The 16,059-nt window shown below is 47.3% G+C and overlaps 2 protein-coding genes across 3 annotated transcripts in view; one reads left to right on the top strand and one right to left on the bottom strand.

Annotated features, from left to right (window-relative positions):
• SPRED2 (sprouty related EVH1 domain containing 2) overlaps nucleotides 1-2,350 on the bottom strand; it is a 111,464-nt gene extending 109,114 nt beyond the window's left edge. Inside the window, exon 1 of the mRNA XM_039243173.1 lies at nucleotides 1,756-2,350. Coding sequence (XP_039099104.1) covers nucleotides 1,756-1,781 — 26 coding nt within the window. The 5' untranslated portion in view covers nucleotides 1,782-2,350. The remainder of the gene's footprint in view (nucleotides 1-1,755) is intronic.
• Nucleotides 2,351-2,904: 554 nt separating this feature from the next.
• Nucleotides 2,905-13,127, top strand: LOC120239060 (phosphatase and actin regulator 4A-like). 2 transcript variants are annotated; one of them, XR_005530357.1, is made up of 3 exons: nucleotides 2,905-3,014; nucleotides 5,136-6,422; nucleotides 13,100-13,127. XR_005530357.1 is itself a non-coding variant. In XM_039243159.1 (2 exons), the coding sequence occupies exon 2, from the start codon at nucleotides 5,403-5,405 to the stop codon at nucleotides 6,171-6,173; it is 771 nt and encodes a 256-aa protein (XP_039099090.1). In that variant the 5' UTR covers nucleotides 2,905-3,014; nucleotides 5,136-5,402; the 3' UTR covers nucleotides 6,174-6,728. The 2 variants fall into 2 exon arrangements, 1 of the variants encoding a protein (XP_039099090.1); XM_039243159.1 differs by lacking the exon at nucleotides 13,100-13,127 and having other exon boundaries at nucleotides 5,136-6,728.
• The last annotated feature ends 2,932 nt before the right edge of the window (nucleotides 13,128-16,059 follow it).

Here is a 16,059-nt window from a genome sequence, read left to right as displayed (position 1 = left end):
GAGGGCAGCAACATGCACACAAGGCGGCATGCTCTCTAGCTGCAGGTCTCTGGCAGACCAGGGGTTACTGCAGTCAAAGATCTCTGGGGACCACAGGAAAGAAATTCCCTTTCCCAAACACCAACCCTCTCAACACCCCCTCCCGCCCAGCCTGGCAATAGCAGACGCCAAAGGATAAAGGGACATTTAAAAAAAAAAAAAAAAAAAAAAGTGAAGTAGATTCTTAAGAGTAGAGCACAGCATTCTGTCACCTGCTGCAAGAAAAGCTCTCCCCGTCACCCAACCCTGAGTCACTTCCCCTCACTGCACCGTCAATGCTCGCAGGGGCAAAAGACCCGGGGCCTGGAGACCAGCTACCCGAAGTCCCTACTCCCCCCAAAGACACTCTCTGGGCCTCCCCCCAGGGCGCGTCCGGGCGGCTGCCAACCGGCTTTTTGCGCCCAAGCCAGCTCCACTGCTACCTTGGCTAATGGCAGCTCTGAATGAAAGGAGCCGAGGCAGTCTCCGGATTTATGAATGTGCAGGGGAGGAGGGGAAGGATATCATGTGACAATAAAGGAGAGCGTCTTATTCACAAAAAAAAAAAAAAAAAGAAGTGGCTGGTGGCGGGCACAGCCACTGAGCAGCAGCAATAGCCACCGTGCGGTGACCACTCGGACCCGAAGCGGACGACCTCAGGCGCGGGGCGCAGAAGCTCTGCCTCCGCTTCTCCCGCTATTGGAAATGCCTCGGGCGGGGATGGGAGAAAGCCAAACCCGATTTCACGACCGCAAGGCTGGAAGGAGCCTCACCTTGGCCTGCGGCTGGAAAAAAAAAAAAAAAAAAGCACCCATCCCGCGGAGGGCGATGGGCCAGCCCCGGAGTCCCTCTAGCCGAGCGCCCCGAGCATTGTTTCCCCTCGGGCTCGCGGGCCGGGCACGCATGCCTGTGCACGCGCACACAAACACACACACACGAATGCACACACAGACATACACACACACTCACTGGCCCGCAGCACGTTGCCCCGCACGCTCCCGCCCGCCCCCGCCGCACACGACTCGGATCCGCCCCCGAGCGGCCCCGACCCCGCGGGGAGCCTGTCCCGAGCCCACAAGCGCGTGCACACACGCTCACACGCGCCGTGGGACCCCTCCGGAGGCTCCGGCACGATGACCCGCCGGTGGTGGGGGGATCCGGGCTCACGCAGACCCCCGCGCAGTCCGCGCCCGGTCTTCCCCTCGCTCCGCCGTGTTTTTATGAATGAAAATGTGGTATGCAAATGAGAGCGATTCAAGAAAACGAAATGGCGGAGCCTCGGCCCCAGTGGGCTCCCTAAGAGACCGGGGAGGAAGGGGGCGAGCAGCGGGGCAGGAGTCACAAAGTCACCAAGTGAAAACCCACTGACCCCAGGAAGCCGGAGCGGGGGTGTCAGGTCTTGGGCTCCCGCAGCCAAAGATTTCGGGGGGGAGGGGGTGTTTGTGAGTCCCCGGAGAGGGTGCGGGGACCGCCCGGAGGTCACCCGCTCGCCCTTGGCCCCCGCCGTGGCCACCAGCCGGCCGACCCAAGGCGCACCCCCGCCGGCCCAGAGCAGTCTTTGCCCCCTCCTCATTTCAACAACAAGAGGGGAAATCTCGCATCCCGAAGCCCACAGGCCAGCGAGTCGCTGCACCCCACGCCAAGTTCACCCAACCAGCGTCCCCGCCTGCGTCCTCAACCCCGGCCCCCATGCTGCCCCCGCGGGGCACCCTCTTCCCACCCCGCGGCCAAACTTACTCGTCCGGGTGTGTTTCTTCGGTCATTTTCCTGTTCACCTAGACGCCTGTCCCGCGGCGGGCAGCTTTGCTCCCTTCATCTTCCTGTCCGTTCGCCCCCCTTCTTCACATCTCCGAAGATCGCCTGATTTGGTTGGGGAGGGGGAGCGGCAAGAGATGAAGGGGGCGCCGCAGAAGGCAGAAGGGGAAGCTGGGCGACAGCAACGCGAGGTGAGGTTTGGGGAAGGGGTGCAAAGGCAAGCTGCGGGAGGGGTGAGCGCCGCAGCGCCGCGGGCGAGGCAGGAGGGGCTCCGGGGGCTCGGCTGCGGGCCGAGGGGGAGAGATTTGGGCAGGGGACGGCGGTGGGGGAGAGGAGGAGAAAAACAAGCGCGCCGTGGAGCGGCGGGGACTGCTGAGAGGAGGAGGAGACGAGGGCCGGCCGGGGGTGGGGGCTCGGTCCAGGGTCGCCCCCGGGGGCCGGGCCAATCACGGTTCCGGGGAGCGGTCGGCAGCCGGGGGAGGTGCGCCTGGGAGGTGGTGCAGGGCGCCCCGTCCGAGCCCCATCTCTCGACTCCACCGATTTACTCCATATTGGATTCTCACCGCCGCCAACAGGAGGAGGAAGTAGGGCGGAAGCGATGACGTCTTCCCAGCGGCCAGAGGTGGTGGAGTGCAAAAAGCTTCCTACTTGCGACCAAAAGAAAAAAAAAAAAGGAGAAAAAAAAAAAACAACTTTGTCCCGCCCACTGAGCATGCCCGGCTTCCTTTCCCCCTCCCTCCAGACTTCCACTCCCGGTGGAGCCCGGAGCGGAGTTGTTTGTGCGGCGTCTGTCTAGCTCCGGATCCGCTTTCGCCAACGTTCCGGGTTTTAAGATGCCCGAGAAGAGGGAGGAGGCGGGAGCCAGGGACTCGCACACATCTGGCTCCGGTTTGGTTCCCTCCCTATGTCTAAACCCCTGGATTAAAAATAGTGGGGGGCGGGGGCGAAGACGTGGAGATCAGGGGAGGCCCCGAGGGGTGCTCTGGCTCAGAGGACCAAGTACCCTCAATGGTGGGGCCGGAGGGTGGGGGCGGCACAGGTGCTATTGCCCGGGTTCTGAATGGCAGAGGCTTTTTTTTTTTCTCTCCAATTTCACGTGAATCTTGTGATCTTTGTCTTGCTAGAGGAACGGGCGCTTCTGAGGAATCATTTGTACATTTAAAAAAAAAGTAAATCCAACACAGCCCAGCCCAGAAACATTTGCATTTCAATAGAAATGATGGACTTCCTCGGGTTAAAAGGTAAGCCCAAATACATTTTTAAAATTATTTCGTAAACCTCTCGAATGTTGGTGGAGGATTCCTCTTGTCCCAGGTCCTTGAAGGCCATAGTTACTGGGACAGAGTGTGCCAGCCCAGTGGGCTTTGGCACAGATGGGGAGATGGAGAGCTTCTGGATTCCGCCTCCGCACCCCCTCCCCCTTTTGTCTTTAAACGATTTTTCTTGCCTTGGCCTGGGACCATGGGGCTGGGTGGGCCCATGCTCTCCAAAGCAGCATTTTCTGGGCAATGGACAGGGCTGGCTTCCTTGGCATGCAACCTGTCCTGTTACACAGGGCTCTTGGTTTGAGTGTCTGCTGTTGCTGTTTGTTTGTTTTTTTAATTAAAAAAAATTTTTTTCCTTAACGTTTATTTACTTTTGAGAGAGAGAATCAGAGTGCGATCAGGGAAAGGCAGAGGGAGAAGGAGACACAATCCGAAGTAGGCTCCAGGCACCTAGCTGTCAGCACAGAGACCCATGTGGGGTTCAAACCCACAAAGGGGGAGATCCTGACCTGAGGTGAAGTCAGATGTTTAACCAACTGAGCCACCTAGGCGCCCCTCTGCTGTTGCAATTTTGAAATTCTTTACAGTGTTGTGACAAGGGGCTCCATATTTTTACTCTGCAGTAGGTCCCAGAAATTACATAGCAGTTCAGTATTTCCTTCCGAGGGTCTTGCTAGAAAGCCAGAGATTCAGCCCCTGCTCCTTCCTGCTCTCCAAGCACAGTAGACTTTTCCATCCTCCTGAATGTGCCAAGAGAACATGCAGAAATTTTAAGTAAATAGCGACCATGGAACAAATTAAGAGATCAAATATATGCCTCAAATGTAGTATACCTAAGGGGTATATAAATGCATTTGGAGAGCTACAAGTGTTCCAAAGAGTGTCACCCCGAGTCAAGGAGAAACTAGAGGTTTACCCTAGGTTCATGCTGATCACAGCCATGATTTTTGTGGATCTGGATTGTTTACCCACCTTTGATGCTGAGTGCTGGTGTGTGGTGCTGAAAAGAACTAGTTGGGAGGAATGCCTGGGTTCTGTTTTTTCCTAGCAGCTCTGAAACCTTGAGTGAGACTTTTAGCAATTCTTCAGTTTCTTTATAAAACAGGGCTACCAAGGCCAATCTTGTCTTTCTTGGGTTTGGGGCCATTGAGAGTTTATGAGAAAGCACTGAACAAAGGAGGATCTCATTGTTCTCTAAATCCCCATAAGGCTAAGACATCTATCCAGTTCTCACCTTTGATCATTGCTTTTCTCCTGGAGGTGCTGAAAGAGACCCCATTCAGTCATTCCTGAACCTCCAGGAACAGACATTTGTCCATGTCAAAAGTGTCCACCCAATGGGCATCTCTGCGGCTCCACCCTCCAGTTTCAGAGTGCCCAAATGGCAAGGTGGCAGGTGAGATGAATTAATTTCTGCAGGTAGGCAAGTGAATTGGTGTCATCACCACTCATTAATCCAGCTCCTTGCTAATAGCAGTGAATGACTGTCCCAGATGGCAGACCTGGCAGCCAGAGGAGCAAAGCAGAACATTCTAAAGTTCAGGAGTCACCAGGTCCCCACTTGGATGCCCTGATGCCAGATTCCAGCAGGGTCCTTAGGTTCTTTGAGCTTTGGGTTCAGCATCTGTAGTGTCAGGATAATACCCACAATGTAGGATTGCTGGGAAGAATAAATGGCTATACAGTGAAGGTACCGTGTTAAGCAGCGCACTGCAAATAGATCAATGGCAACCCTTTCTTCTCTGTAGCCAATTGTATTACCAAATGCCACCGGCTTCACTCAAGGGCCTTCATGTTCCTCTAAAGAAATCCTTCCAGTTCTCTTCTGCCTTGTTCATCACCCACAAGGGCTTTTGATGGAAATGTTCCCAGCAGGTCACCTCTTGGTCCTCCCCCTCAATTACTAACTGTGACTCCTGCAGCTCCATAGAATGAATGGCAGTACTGAGCGAATAACTCAGATGTGTTTATTGATCTGAATAGCAGGGTGCTATCCAAGTCTACAGAATGGTTATCAGAGTATCATGGATTTAGGGCTTTAACTTAATGACATTACTGAAAGCTAAATACCCACATCCGTGTCTCTCCCCCCACAAGCAGCAGAACGGAGCGGATAGCTTGGAACGCGATCAATTCAATGATGCCGACTTAGAGCGAGATCGTACAGCTTCAAAAGTAGAATCGATCTTCTCACAACTTCACGCACACCCAGAGGAGCCCCCAGGCGGACCCCCGCCTTCTCACGCCTTAAACCGGAGTCCGGGGCGGGGAATCACTCCCCCACCTCACTCGGGTCCTTCCGCCGGCCTCCCCGAAAGCCCGGAGCGCGGAACCGGAGCGACCCTCGGAGGCCCCTGGACGGGCATGCTCAGTAGACCCGCAGGTCTGGTTTCACTCGGAAACCGGCAGCAGCCCCCGCTCCCTACCGCCCTGCGCTGGCGCCGAGAGAAGCCGACATTTTATCTTTCTGGAAGATCCGCTCTCTCTTTCGCGTCCTTCGCCCCCTCTCTGCGTTCTCCCACCTCACCCGGGTCCGGTAGGGCCGCGAGTGTAGATCTCCCCCCGGTGGGGTTGTGGGTGCAATCTGATAAATCACCCCCCCCAGCCCCCACGGGGCGCGCGCGGGGCAGGGGTGATTTGGGGAGGACTCTGCTATGCCCTGAGGTTTGTATCTCCCGACCCGCGCGACAGAAACCCCCCACCGTCGCGGCGTTCTCCCTCCCCGCCCTGGAGGAGCGCAGCTGCGCGCAGGCCTGTCCTCGCCTCACCCCCATTCTGCCCCTTCGGTATTTGTCAATGACCGGCGCCCGGAGGACACTTCCGACGGGGGAGGGAGCGGGTATCATTAGCGCTGGGTTTATCAGTTCCTTCCGGTCTGCCCCGAGCCCAGTCCCGCGCGCCGCGCGGCCGCGCCTCAGCGTCCCGGTGCCTTTATTATGTTTAAGTAAGCGGTCGCGTGTGCCAAGTGAGTTTGTAGCCCAGCTGTCTCCCCCAAGACCAGCAGGCAGGAATGGAAACCCAAGCTCTCGTAATGAAGGGGATGATGCAAACTTAGAAACTGACCCGACGCCCGGGAATGATACTCCCCCCACACCCCCCGGCACGGGGCGTCCCAGTCCGGGCATGAATGGCTGAAGCCAGATTGCATAATCTACGCGGTATAAATAGCCGGCGGGCGGGCCTCTGACGCGCTCGCGCGTACCGTTATCGTGCCGTACTTGCCCCGATGCCGCTCACTCCCAGCTCATTTTCCTTTTCGGCTGCGCTGCTGGGATTTTAAGTAGCAGAGATGAAAGGCTCTTGTCCCTGCCTCCCTCCTCCCTTGAGGTCGTATATTATGAATGAAACGCCAACCTCGCGGCTTTCCGAGGTGCCCCACTTCAGGTAGGAGACAGGCTCAACGTCAAGTGCAGCGGTCCATCCAAATGTGTGTGTGTGTGCGCGTTGGGGAGAGAGAGAAAGCAGGAATGAGTGACAGGGCTGGGAAACCTTTTGGTCGAGAAAATGTAACCGCTTAGGGTTAGCCTCTGGAGTTTCAGTTTACACTTCTACCAGCCTCAGTCAATTTCAGAGCGAATTATTCAAAGGGTCTTTCGACTGTGGCTGCTCGCTCTGCCAACGTAGGCCGCCGCCTCTGTACAAGTGCTGTTTCATTTAGAGGGGCAGGTTTCCTCTCCCCGTCGAGGCAGCCAGCAGTCCCTACTGTAAGAGCCCTGAGAACTTTTGAGGTTTGGGGGGGTGGGGGAGGGGGCTGGTGCGAGGAGTCAGTTTAGCCATTCTTCAGTTCTAGAATTCACAGAACGCAGTTATGTCCAAAGCTGGGGAAATATAAAAACTTACTTCTTTGCAACAAATATTTCACAAATGTGTGGTCATTTTAAAAATGAAAGTATGCAGAGGTTACCCCCTCCCCCCTTAAATAAGTTTCAACTTCTCTCAAAATAAATTACCAGTTCTTTGCCAGTGGGTTTCTGGCATGTGAAAGGCAACCATCATTGTTTTTCAAATTGGATGCCCATTCCTCCAATCTGCACTATAGCGTGGATACTCTATGAGGCAATGAGGATACAGAGGTGATGAAAGAAACCCAGGGTCCTGCCCTCTAGGGGTTACGTCGGGTGGGGCAACAGACCTGTAAAGAAAACCTTAGGGCAGTGGGGTACCCCTCTAAACCCTGGAGTAAGCGGGTGAGAAAGCGGAGATTGGGGGAAGGAAGGTTGTCCAGGGGAAGGGGTGCTTGAGCCCCATCTTGAAGGAGAGTCCAAGTGTTGATTAGATAACTCAAAGTAGGGGCCTCTGGAATACCCCAGTGAACACAGAGGCCCTGAGGTGTGAGACAGTGTGGGGGAGTCAGGGAGTAGCAAGCCCCAGAGAAGGCTAGAGCCAGGTCGGGGAGGCCACAATAGGCTACGATAAAGGACTTTAGACTGTCCTGAAGTAAGGGAACCTTTCGTAGTCAGTTCACAGCTGATCTTTGTCAGTCCCAATTCTTTGCAGTGGCCCCATAGTTATGCAAATATGGGACCAAGGGGCATTCATTGTTCTAGGATTTAGGGCATAAAACCACATTCACAAACTGATAGCCCCTGGGCCAGATAAGGCCCCAGACAAGTTTTGATTTTCTTGCCTAAAAAAAAAAAATCAAGCTGACAGTTTAAAATCAGAATGTTTCACATAAAAATTAAAATTTTGGGCTCCTGAAGAGTTCCAAAGTTGTGGGAACTGTCAGTGCCAAATTCCTGCCTTGTAAGAATGGATTGTTTTGAGTGGCCTCTGCCGTGTCTGTCAGGCTTCAGGTTCCTACAGAGATTTGTGTTTTTTACCTCTGCATGAATCTTTTATGACTGGATTAAGGTCCCTCTTTGAGACCCCAGGTAGGCAGCATTTGTCACTGGGTACAGCAATTTGCCCAAGGAGCTCTGGGCCTCTTGGGAGGAAAGACACCAAGTCCCAATCTCCTGCCCCAAGACTCTGTATTGTAGACCTGCCAGACAGACTGAGTTAAGGCGAGCACAGCCACGCCCCAGTGGCGGGGAGGAGAGGCCCCTAAAATAATGACACTTATCCCTAGCTCAGGCTCTGTTTCTAGGGAACTCCCAAGTTAACTAGGCTCTCTACCAACCAGCCAGCAAGGGGTTCAAGTGACTGACTGGAAAAATCATGAAATAGGATCATGTTTGTACCCCAGTTTTATAAAGCAGTTTATACAAGTTACATACATACATACAAGGTACATTCAAAGTTACAAACCTTTTTTTTTTAAGATTTTATTTTTTAAGTAATCTCTACACCCAACATGGGGCTCCAACTCACAACCCTGAGATCAAGAGTCACAGGCTCTACTGAGCCAGCCATCTACCCCCATAACCAAATTTTTTAAGCAGGGAAGGCTACACTCAAACTTACATTTTTTCTTAGATTACTTCAGGCATGGAGGATGGTTTGTAGGAAGCAAAACAAAGACTGGTTAGGAAGAAGTTTTCTTCTTCCATGACATGTAACAGTGCAGGACGACACACAGTGGCAATGGCCATGGAGAGGGAAAACCAATTCCAAAGACACAGGTGGGCTAGAAATGACTTGGCTTTTGGATCTGTTAGATGTGGAGACTAACAGAGAAGTCGGGGATAACTTCCAAGTTTTTGACTTGGGAAATTGGATGACTCTCGGTGCCTTTCATGTGATTAGGGTAATGGTGGGGAAGGGGAGGAAGGTTTGGTCCCCCAAAGAAGAGGAGACATAACTGACAGTTGTCACCACTCAACTCTAGGACCTACAAAATAGGTCAGGGATTAAGGGATACAATGAGGCCAGCACAGAGGAAAGCAGAACCTAGAGACAAAGATAGAGAGACAGTTCCCTGAAGACATCATTTGAACAAGTGAATTCAATCTTGCCTAAAGCTTAAGGATGATCTGGACTTTGAAGATCAAATAGAAAACCATATTTGGGATAGTGAAAAAGATTGAGAGGAGCTAAGGAATGGAACAGAAGGGGAATTTTAGAATGTGCGTTTGCAATTGAACATAGGGACATCTGGGGTCAGTGCCAGGGAGTTTCATGGAGATTCTGATTTTACAGAGTGAACTTCTCCCAGGAAGTTAGCCACCAATGTATGAGTTGTAGTGACCTCTCTTTTTGGTGTCACCATCACCGCTGTAATTCACATCTCCTGTTCCTCCTCACTCTTAACACCATCCCTCATTTTTTCTACCTTTATTCCCTACCCCCTTTCTTCTGTAAAGACCATAACTGAGAAAGGAAGCTTAATAATGAAAGAGAATCAGAGCTCTTAGAATTGGAAGAAAATGAAGAAATCATATTTGGGGCAACTGTGGCTCTAATAAACTCCATACTGTGTGATTCCTGTATCAGTATCAGTTAGCTTTTGCTAACAAAATTTTTTGCTTAAAACAATAAACACTTTATTGTTTCTCATGAGTTGGTAGTCTGTTGACTGAGTGGCTCTTTCGGCTTTGGTCAGCTCAGCTGGGGCTGGATGGTCTAGGATGGTCTCTAATATATCTGGTCACTGGTGAGCTGCTTGATCTCATAAGGGCCTCAGCTAGACTAGCTCATCTCTGCTCCACATGATCTGTTATCCTCCAGCAGGCCAGCTCTGATTAGATCATATGGTGGTGGTGGCAGAGTTCCCAAATCAGCAAGAGAGGCCAAACCCCAAAGTGCATGCATTTTTCAAACCTCTATTTGCGTCACATTTGTTAATATCCCAATAGCGAAGTAAGTCACGCGACCAACCCAGAGTCAAGAGTCAAGGAGTGGGGAAATAGACTCTTCTTACTCTTCTTGATAAGAAGAGTAGCACATTCATATAGCAAGCAAGGGATGTGCAAGGGATGTGTACACAAGGATGAGAGAAATTTGTAATCATTTTTACAGCGTACTTCAGTCTATAACCTAAGTTTCATGATTAGGGAAGGATATTTATAATAGTAATATACACTGATCACCTTTATAAGTATTATATATTTGTGTATGCAAATGTATTCACATAAAATATGTAAGTTAAGTATATAAATATATGAATCAAAATTTTATATATAGATTATTATTTGTATATAGGAGTACTATTGATAGAATTAACTTCCATCTTTACAGTCACTGACATATGATCAAATAACTAAAACTGCTTAATGTTGAGTAGATTTGTGTATGCTAAAAAACTCTTCTCAATAATTTTTTAATGTTTATTTGAGAGAGAGAGAGTACAAGCAGGGGAGGGGCAGAGAGAGAGGGAGACACAGAATCTGAAGCAGCCTCCAGGCTCAGAGCTGTCAGCACAGAGCCTGACATGGGGCTCGAACCCACCTACCACAAGATCATAACCTGAGCTGAAGTTGGACACCCAACCGACTGAGCCACCCAGGTGCCCCAAAATTCTTCTCAATAATTTAGTGAACAAGGAAAGAGACCTTTTCAGCTTACTATGTGTGTCCTCTTTCTCAGCATGAAAACCCTGTCTCTGATATGCCTTGCTTCTTAAAACAAGTATATTCCTAAAGAGATCTGGGCAGTTAAGATATTTGTAAACTGGGATGCCTGGATGGCTCAGTTGGTTGAGAGTCCAACTCTTGATTTTGGCTCAGGTCGCGATCCCAGAGTCATGGGATCGAGCCCTACATCAGCCTCTGTGCTGAGCATGGAGTCTGCCTAAGATTCTCTCTCTCTCTTCCTCTGCTCCTCTCCCCCTATTGCGCACTCTCTCTCTCTCAAATTAAAAAAAAAAAGTTTATAAACCACGCATATATAAAAAATACTGGGGAAACTTAACTACTTAAGGTTGCTGTACATTGAATAGTTGGGAAAAGCAAATAACATCCCCTAATTTGTTCATTATATTAGCTCAGATTTTATACACACTTTTGGGATTAGTTAAAACAAGGCTTACTTGTGTATATTTTTGATGGTGGCAGAAGTGGTGCTCTTGGTGGTAGAGGTGACAATGAAGACATTGAGGTAGTAGTGAGAATATTGATGGTGACGATGGTAATGGTGGTGGTAATGATGGAGGCGTTGAAAAGTGGTAGTGATGATGGTGGTGGTGTTGAGAGGTGAGAATGAAGGTAGAAGTGGTGGTGGTAGTAGTGGAAGTGATGGTAGTGGAGGTGGTAGAAAGATCTGAAATAGAAACTGTCAGTTTGCTGCAAGAGTTTCTCTGTGGTTCTCTCTCACACCTGGTCCCAGACATACAGACATCTGGACAAATGCACTGAAGAGAGGAATAGAAAAACAGTATGTCAGAAAAAAGAAGAAAAGCAAATAAATTATAAGGTGAGATGTCCTGTAGGCCAGGCAATTTCCCATAGTACCACGAGGACCAACCAAGTACTTTTCTTCCTGGCTTCCCTTGGGTATCACTTCCTCTAGCGAGGTTCTGTCATCTCCCCTCAGTGGGGCTAGGTGCTCCAGCATATGGCTTCATCTTCCTCTGTCCTGGTATTCTCTGTGCATTAGGTAATTGTATATCTACTTATCTATATTATCTTCCCACTAGATTGTAAGCTTACTGACAGCAGAGACTACTTCTTATTCTCTCTTATTCCGTCTAGAATCACTAGGGCACATATTTGGTGTCCTGTAATACTTACTATGAATGAATGACAAGCCACTATGGCTTGTCCTCTTTCTTTCCCTCTAAAAGTGTATTTTGCCCCATGGCATCAGAAAGTGTACCCTTCTGAATAACTTTCCATGTGTCACTGGCCCAAGTTGCTGGTGTCAGATAAAGGGCTGGGAAAGTCCCAGTTGAATAGTAGTATAAAATCATGTAGTACCAGAATTCAAAGGACATTTTAAAGAACCACCTGTTTTAAGATGAGGAAGCTGTGGCAGATAAGCCCAGATAAGCCAATGACTCCATTAAGACCACACAGATAGGCAGGATCATATCTAGAACCATAACTTAGGAATTCAAAGTCCAAGTTCCATAACTAAGGTGTCTTTGTCAGAATACTCCCAGATGCACCCTTGGTACTTCTAATTCTAGCTCATGGGAGGCACTGTTGCTTATCAATGTTTTAGCTCATTCATGAAGGAGAAAATGAAGGCTTCTTTTTAGTCAAAGTCTACTCAGGATTTTGCATTGTGGCTCACATTAAATTCTACTGGACACTGTTGGTCTAGGACAATAATGGTAATCCTCCTCTCCATTTTCAGTTTAGGGGTGGCTCTGCTATTTTCTTTCAACTATAGTTCCCTCCCCCCTCCCCCCCCCAACCCTCTGCCATTTTTCCTTACACAGAACTGTCACAGTGTAGCCAATAAAATGTAGGAAGCTGTCTGGTAAGGAAATTCAGTTCAGGGAAAGATTTGAATCCCTGGAAAAAAGAGAGATGGAGTGAGGGGAGAATGCCCTGCTTTCCCTGCCTTCAGAAGTTCTCATGTGAGGCAGTGATGTTCAGTGCTAACCAGAAGGAGGAAGCCAAGAAAGTCAAAGGAGAGCTGACCCAGAATCCTGAAATTGCTGAGCTACTGAGTTAACTAGATTTGGAACCCACCCCCTTCTGGATTTCATGTTCTGTGAAACAGTAAATCTTTATTGCTTAAGCCACTTTTTACCAATGTATTGTTGCTTGAGGCCAAACTGAATAATTCACACAGTAGGCATTCGTTGTGTACACTCCCTGTTTTAAGTAAATCCCAGTGTTTCAGTGACCCTTGCCTAGTTGGTTTGCTGCCCTGCAGGAGAGAACTAACCAATGGAGTTGACTTCTGCACACATCTCTTTGAGATATTATTATCTGCTGACGTTTGTAGGCTGAGAAATCTTTGTTGCTATACATGTAACAACTAAATACTGGACAATCTATAAAAACATAAAAACCTCTAGCCTCTGCATACCTGAATGTAAACATATTGTATGTTTCTAAGAAGTGGTGGTTAAAACTCCATGGTTTTGTTCCATTGTTGTGATTATAAACGTAAGCCCTGTTCATTGTACCAACATTTAAAGCACAAAAAAGTATAGTGAAGAAAATAATGTTCTAGTATTCCCACCACCCAGATGTAACCCATTAATATTTATTTATTTATTTATTTAGAGGTGAGGAGGAGAAGCATGAGATGGAGAGAGAATCTCAAGCAGGCTCCACGTTCAGCGCAGAGCCCAACACAGGGCTCAATCCCACAACTGTGAGATCACGATCTGAACTGGTATCAAAAGTTGGATGCTTAACCGACTGAGCCACCCAGGTGCCCTCGTTAATATTTTAAATGTTTATCTTTATAGATTTCATCTATATATAGCATATATTTTAATGTAATATGCAGTGTATATTTTAATAAAAATAAGATCATATTAAACATAACTCTTTGTAACTCCCTAAAAAAAAAAAAAACCAAAAACCTCAGTAATAATATGCATGTATTCAGAGTCCTAAATGTCTCATATGTGTTTTCCAGGAAGCAGCTGAGTTGATAACATTCTGTTTAGTCTTAATGTACACAATGCATAAGTGTAAAAATCATTGGCAAAAATAGGTGACAGCAAAATAATTTCATATAAAATATTTTATTCTTCTGTGCCTCTGCTGTAGCCCATCTAAACTTCTACCTTAGCATCTATAACAAATATTGAACCTATTTGCTCAACTAGCTTCTTCGCCAACTAAATCATAAATTCCTGGACAGGATGGGGAAAGCAATGACCAAATTAACTAAAATCTTTCTATACCCACATATCTAAATCTATCAGAATGTGTAATACATGCAAAGGTTTATGGAATGAACAAAAAAATGCTTGTATAGGTTTTTTTGTGGTCATAATCAATGTGCTGTAGGCACTGAAATTCTCATTTCAAACCAGTTAAGTTCACACGATGATTAAGATCACAAAAGAAACAAACACTGCTTTACCATCAACATCATCATAAATCTTTTAATGGTTCTAGACTTTAAATTTCTGCCTGAAGTTCTGTTAGTTATGGACTTGAATTTTAACCATTGACATTTTATCCAACACTAAATAGCTCAAAGATAAGCAGAAAATCCATCATATACCCTAATATTTCAATAAACTTGATATTTTGGGTTAGCAGATTTTTAAAAATTCAAGTGGCAGACCAAATGTTTTCATTTTTATCTCAATACTTGCTGTCATACAGCTATCACATTGTAAATATATAATCTCTGATTTCTTCCTCATTTCCATTCTCTCCTAAACCCACCGTAGTCTAGCTTTTGTCCTCCCCATTTCACACAAGTTACTCCTTGGTTAGGTCACTTCATTTGATTGCCAAATCTGAGTCTTTCTTCAGTATTGATTTGTCACCTAACTTGGCTGACCACTTCCACCTTGTTAAAATTCTTCCTCCAATGGCTTCCGTGACCCCAATTTCTGGTTCCTCTTTACCTCTGTTTATTCATTTATTTAGCAAAAATTTTACTGAGCACCAGCATAAAGTGTTATTGTAAGGGTATGCAACAATATTAATAAAGCGGGTGTCTATGGAGTGCATACAAAGTCTCAGGCAATGTTTTTGAATTTTAAACACTTTATATGTATGAACAGAATCTTACCAGAGCAGGAACAAGCAAACTTTTCCTTAAAGATAAGTATCTTCTTAAAGTAAATATCTTTGGCCCTGCAGGCACTGTGATATATGTTGCAGCCACTTAACTCAACCATTGTAGCATGGAAGTGGCCATAGATGATCTATAAACAAATGGGCATGGCTATGTTCCAATAAAACTTTATTGATAAAACAGGTAGCTAAATTTGTCACAGGGGCTGTAGCTTCCCGACCTCTGCTCTAAAGTCTAATATAAATTCTGTGCCTCCAGGTACCCCCCAGGGTAAGGAATTTTTGTCTATTTTAATATACAACAGATAGTAAATATTTGGTAAATGAATACTCCTCTTCTAAGATAGGAACTATTCTAATCTCCATTTTCCAATAAGGAAATGGAAGCATAAACATTAAATAACTTGCCTACAGTCACCAAGTGATAAGTAACAAATCTGGGACTTAAACCCACACACAGTCTTACGTCAGAGCCCGCACTCTTCATCACTATACTGGATAGTGGTGGCACAGATGAAAAGGTTGCACAGCTAATCTCACAAGAATCTGGAGAACTTTTTAAACTGAATCTTGAAGAATGAAGAATGGACCAGGGAAAAGCGGAGAAGGTTGCACAGCTAATCTTACAAGAATCTGGAGAACTTTTTAAACTGACTCTTGAAGAATGAAGAATGGACCAGGGAAAAGAGAGGAAGGAGAGGCTTCACATCCTATGATGTAGAAACTACAGGTGTAGGAAAACAGGAGACTGATACAAAATGGCCTTAAGGGCAAAGTGGCAGCAAAGGAAGATTGCTGCTTAGGGAACGCATTCACTTTTCAGTAATTCACATGGCTGGACACAGGGTTTGAGATGAGAAGTGGTGGAGATGAGGCTAAAGCAATATGCCAGGGGCCTTGTGTGACACGTGAATACATTTGGATTTTAACTTGGTGGCAGATGGGCTACTGAAGTGTTTTGAGCATGGGAAGAAATGACCATATTTGCATTTTAGGTCGATCTTTAAAGTTACATTTTGTTTTAAAATTAGATGATAGAAGCATATTGTAGGACATTCAAAAGCTGGAAAGGTCATTCTCCTGCCTGCCTCCAGCCATCTAGCTTCCTGTCCCAGAGTCACAACTGTTTGCAGCTAGAAAGTCTTTCACTTGGGGCGCCTGGGTGGCTCAGTCGGTTAAGGGTCTGACTTTAGCTCAGGTCATGATCTCATGGTTCGTGGGTTTGAGCCCCACGTCGGGCTCTGTGCTGACAGCTGGCTCAGAGCCTGGAGCCTGCTTCAGATTCTGGGTCTCCCTCTCTCTCTGACCCTCCCCTGCTCACACTGTCTCTCTCTCTCTCAGAAATAAACATTTAAAAATTAAAAAAAAAAAAAGACTTTCACTTATAGCAGGAAGAATGGATTGGGTCAGGGTTAGCTGGATGTCTTGTTAATTAATTTAATTTAATTAGTAAAAATAATTAGTAAATTAATTTAAAT

The sequence above is a fragment of the Hyaena hyaena genome, unplaced genomic scaffold, assembly GCF_003009895.1.
Source record: "Hyaena hyaena isolate Hyena2069 unplaced genomic scaffold, ASM300989v1 scaffold_224, whole genome shotgun sequence".
Lineage (NCBI taxonomy): Eukaryota > Metazoa > Chordata > Mammalia > Carnivora > Hyaenidae > Hyaena > Hyaena hyaena.
This window is presented reverse-complemented; position numbering and strand designations above follow the sequence as displayed.

Bases quoted from the DNA above. Each gene is read 5' to 3' on its own strand.
- LOC120239060 (XM_039243159.1), top strand. From the start codon at position 5,403: ATGCTCAGTAGACCCGCAGGTCTGGTTTCACTCGGAAACCGGCAGCAG.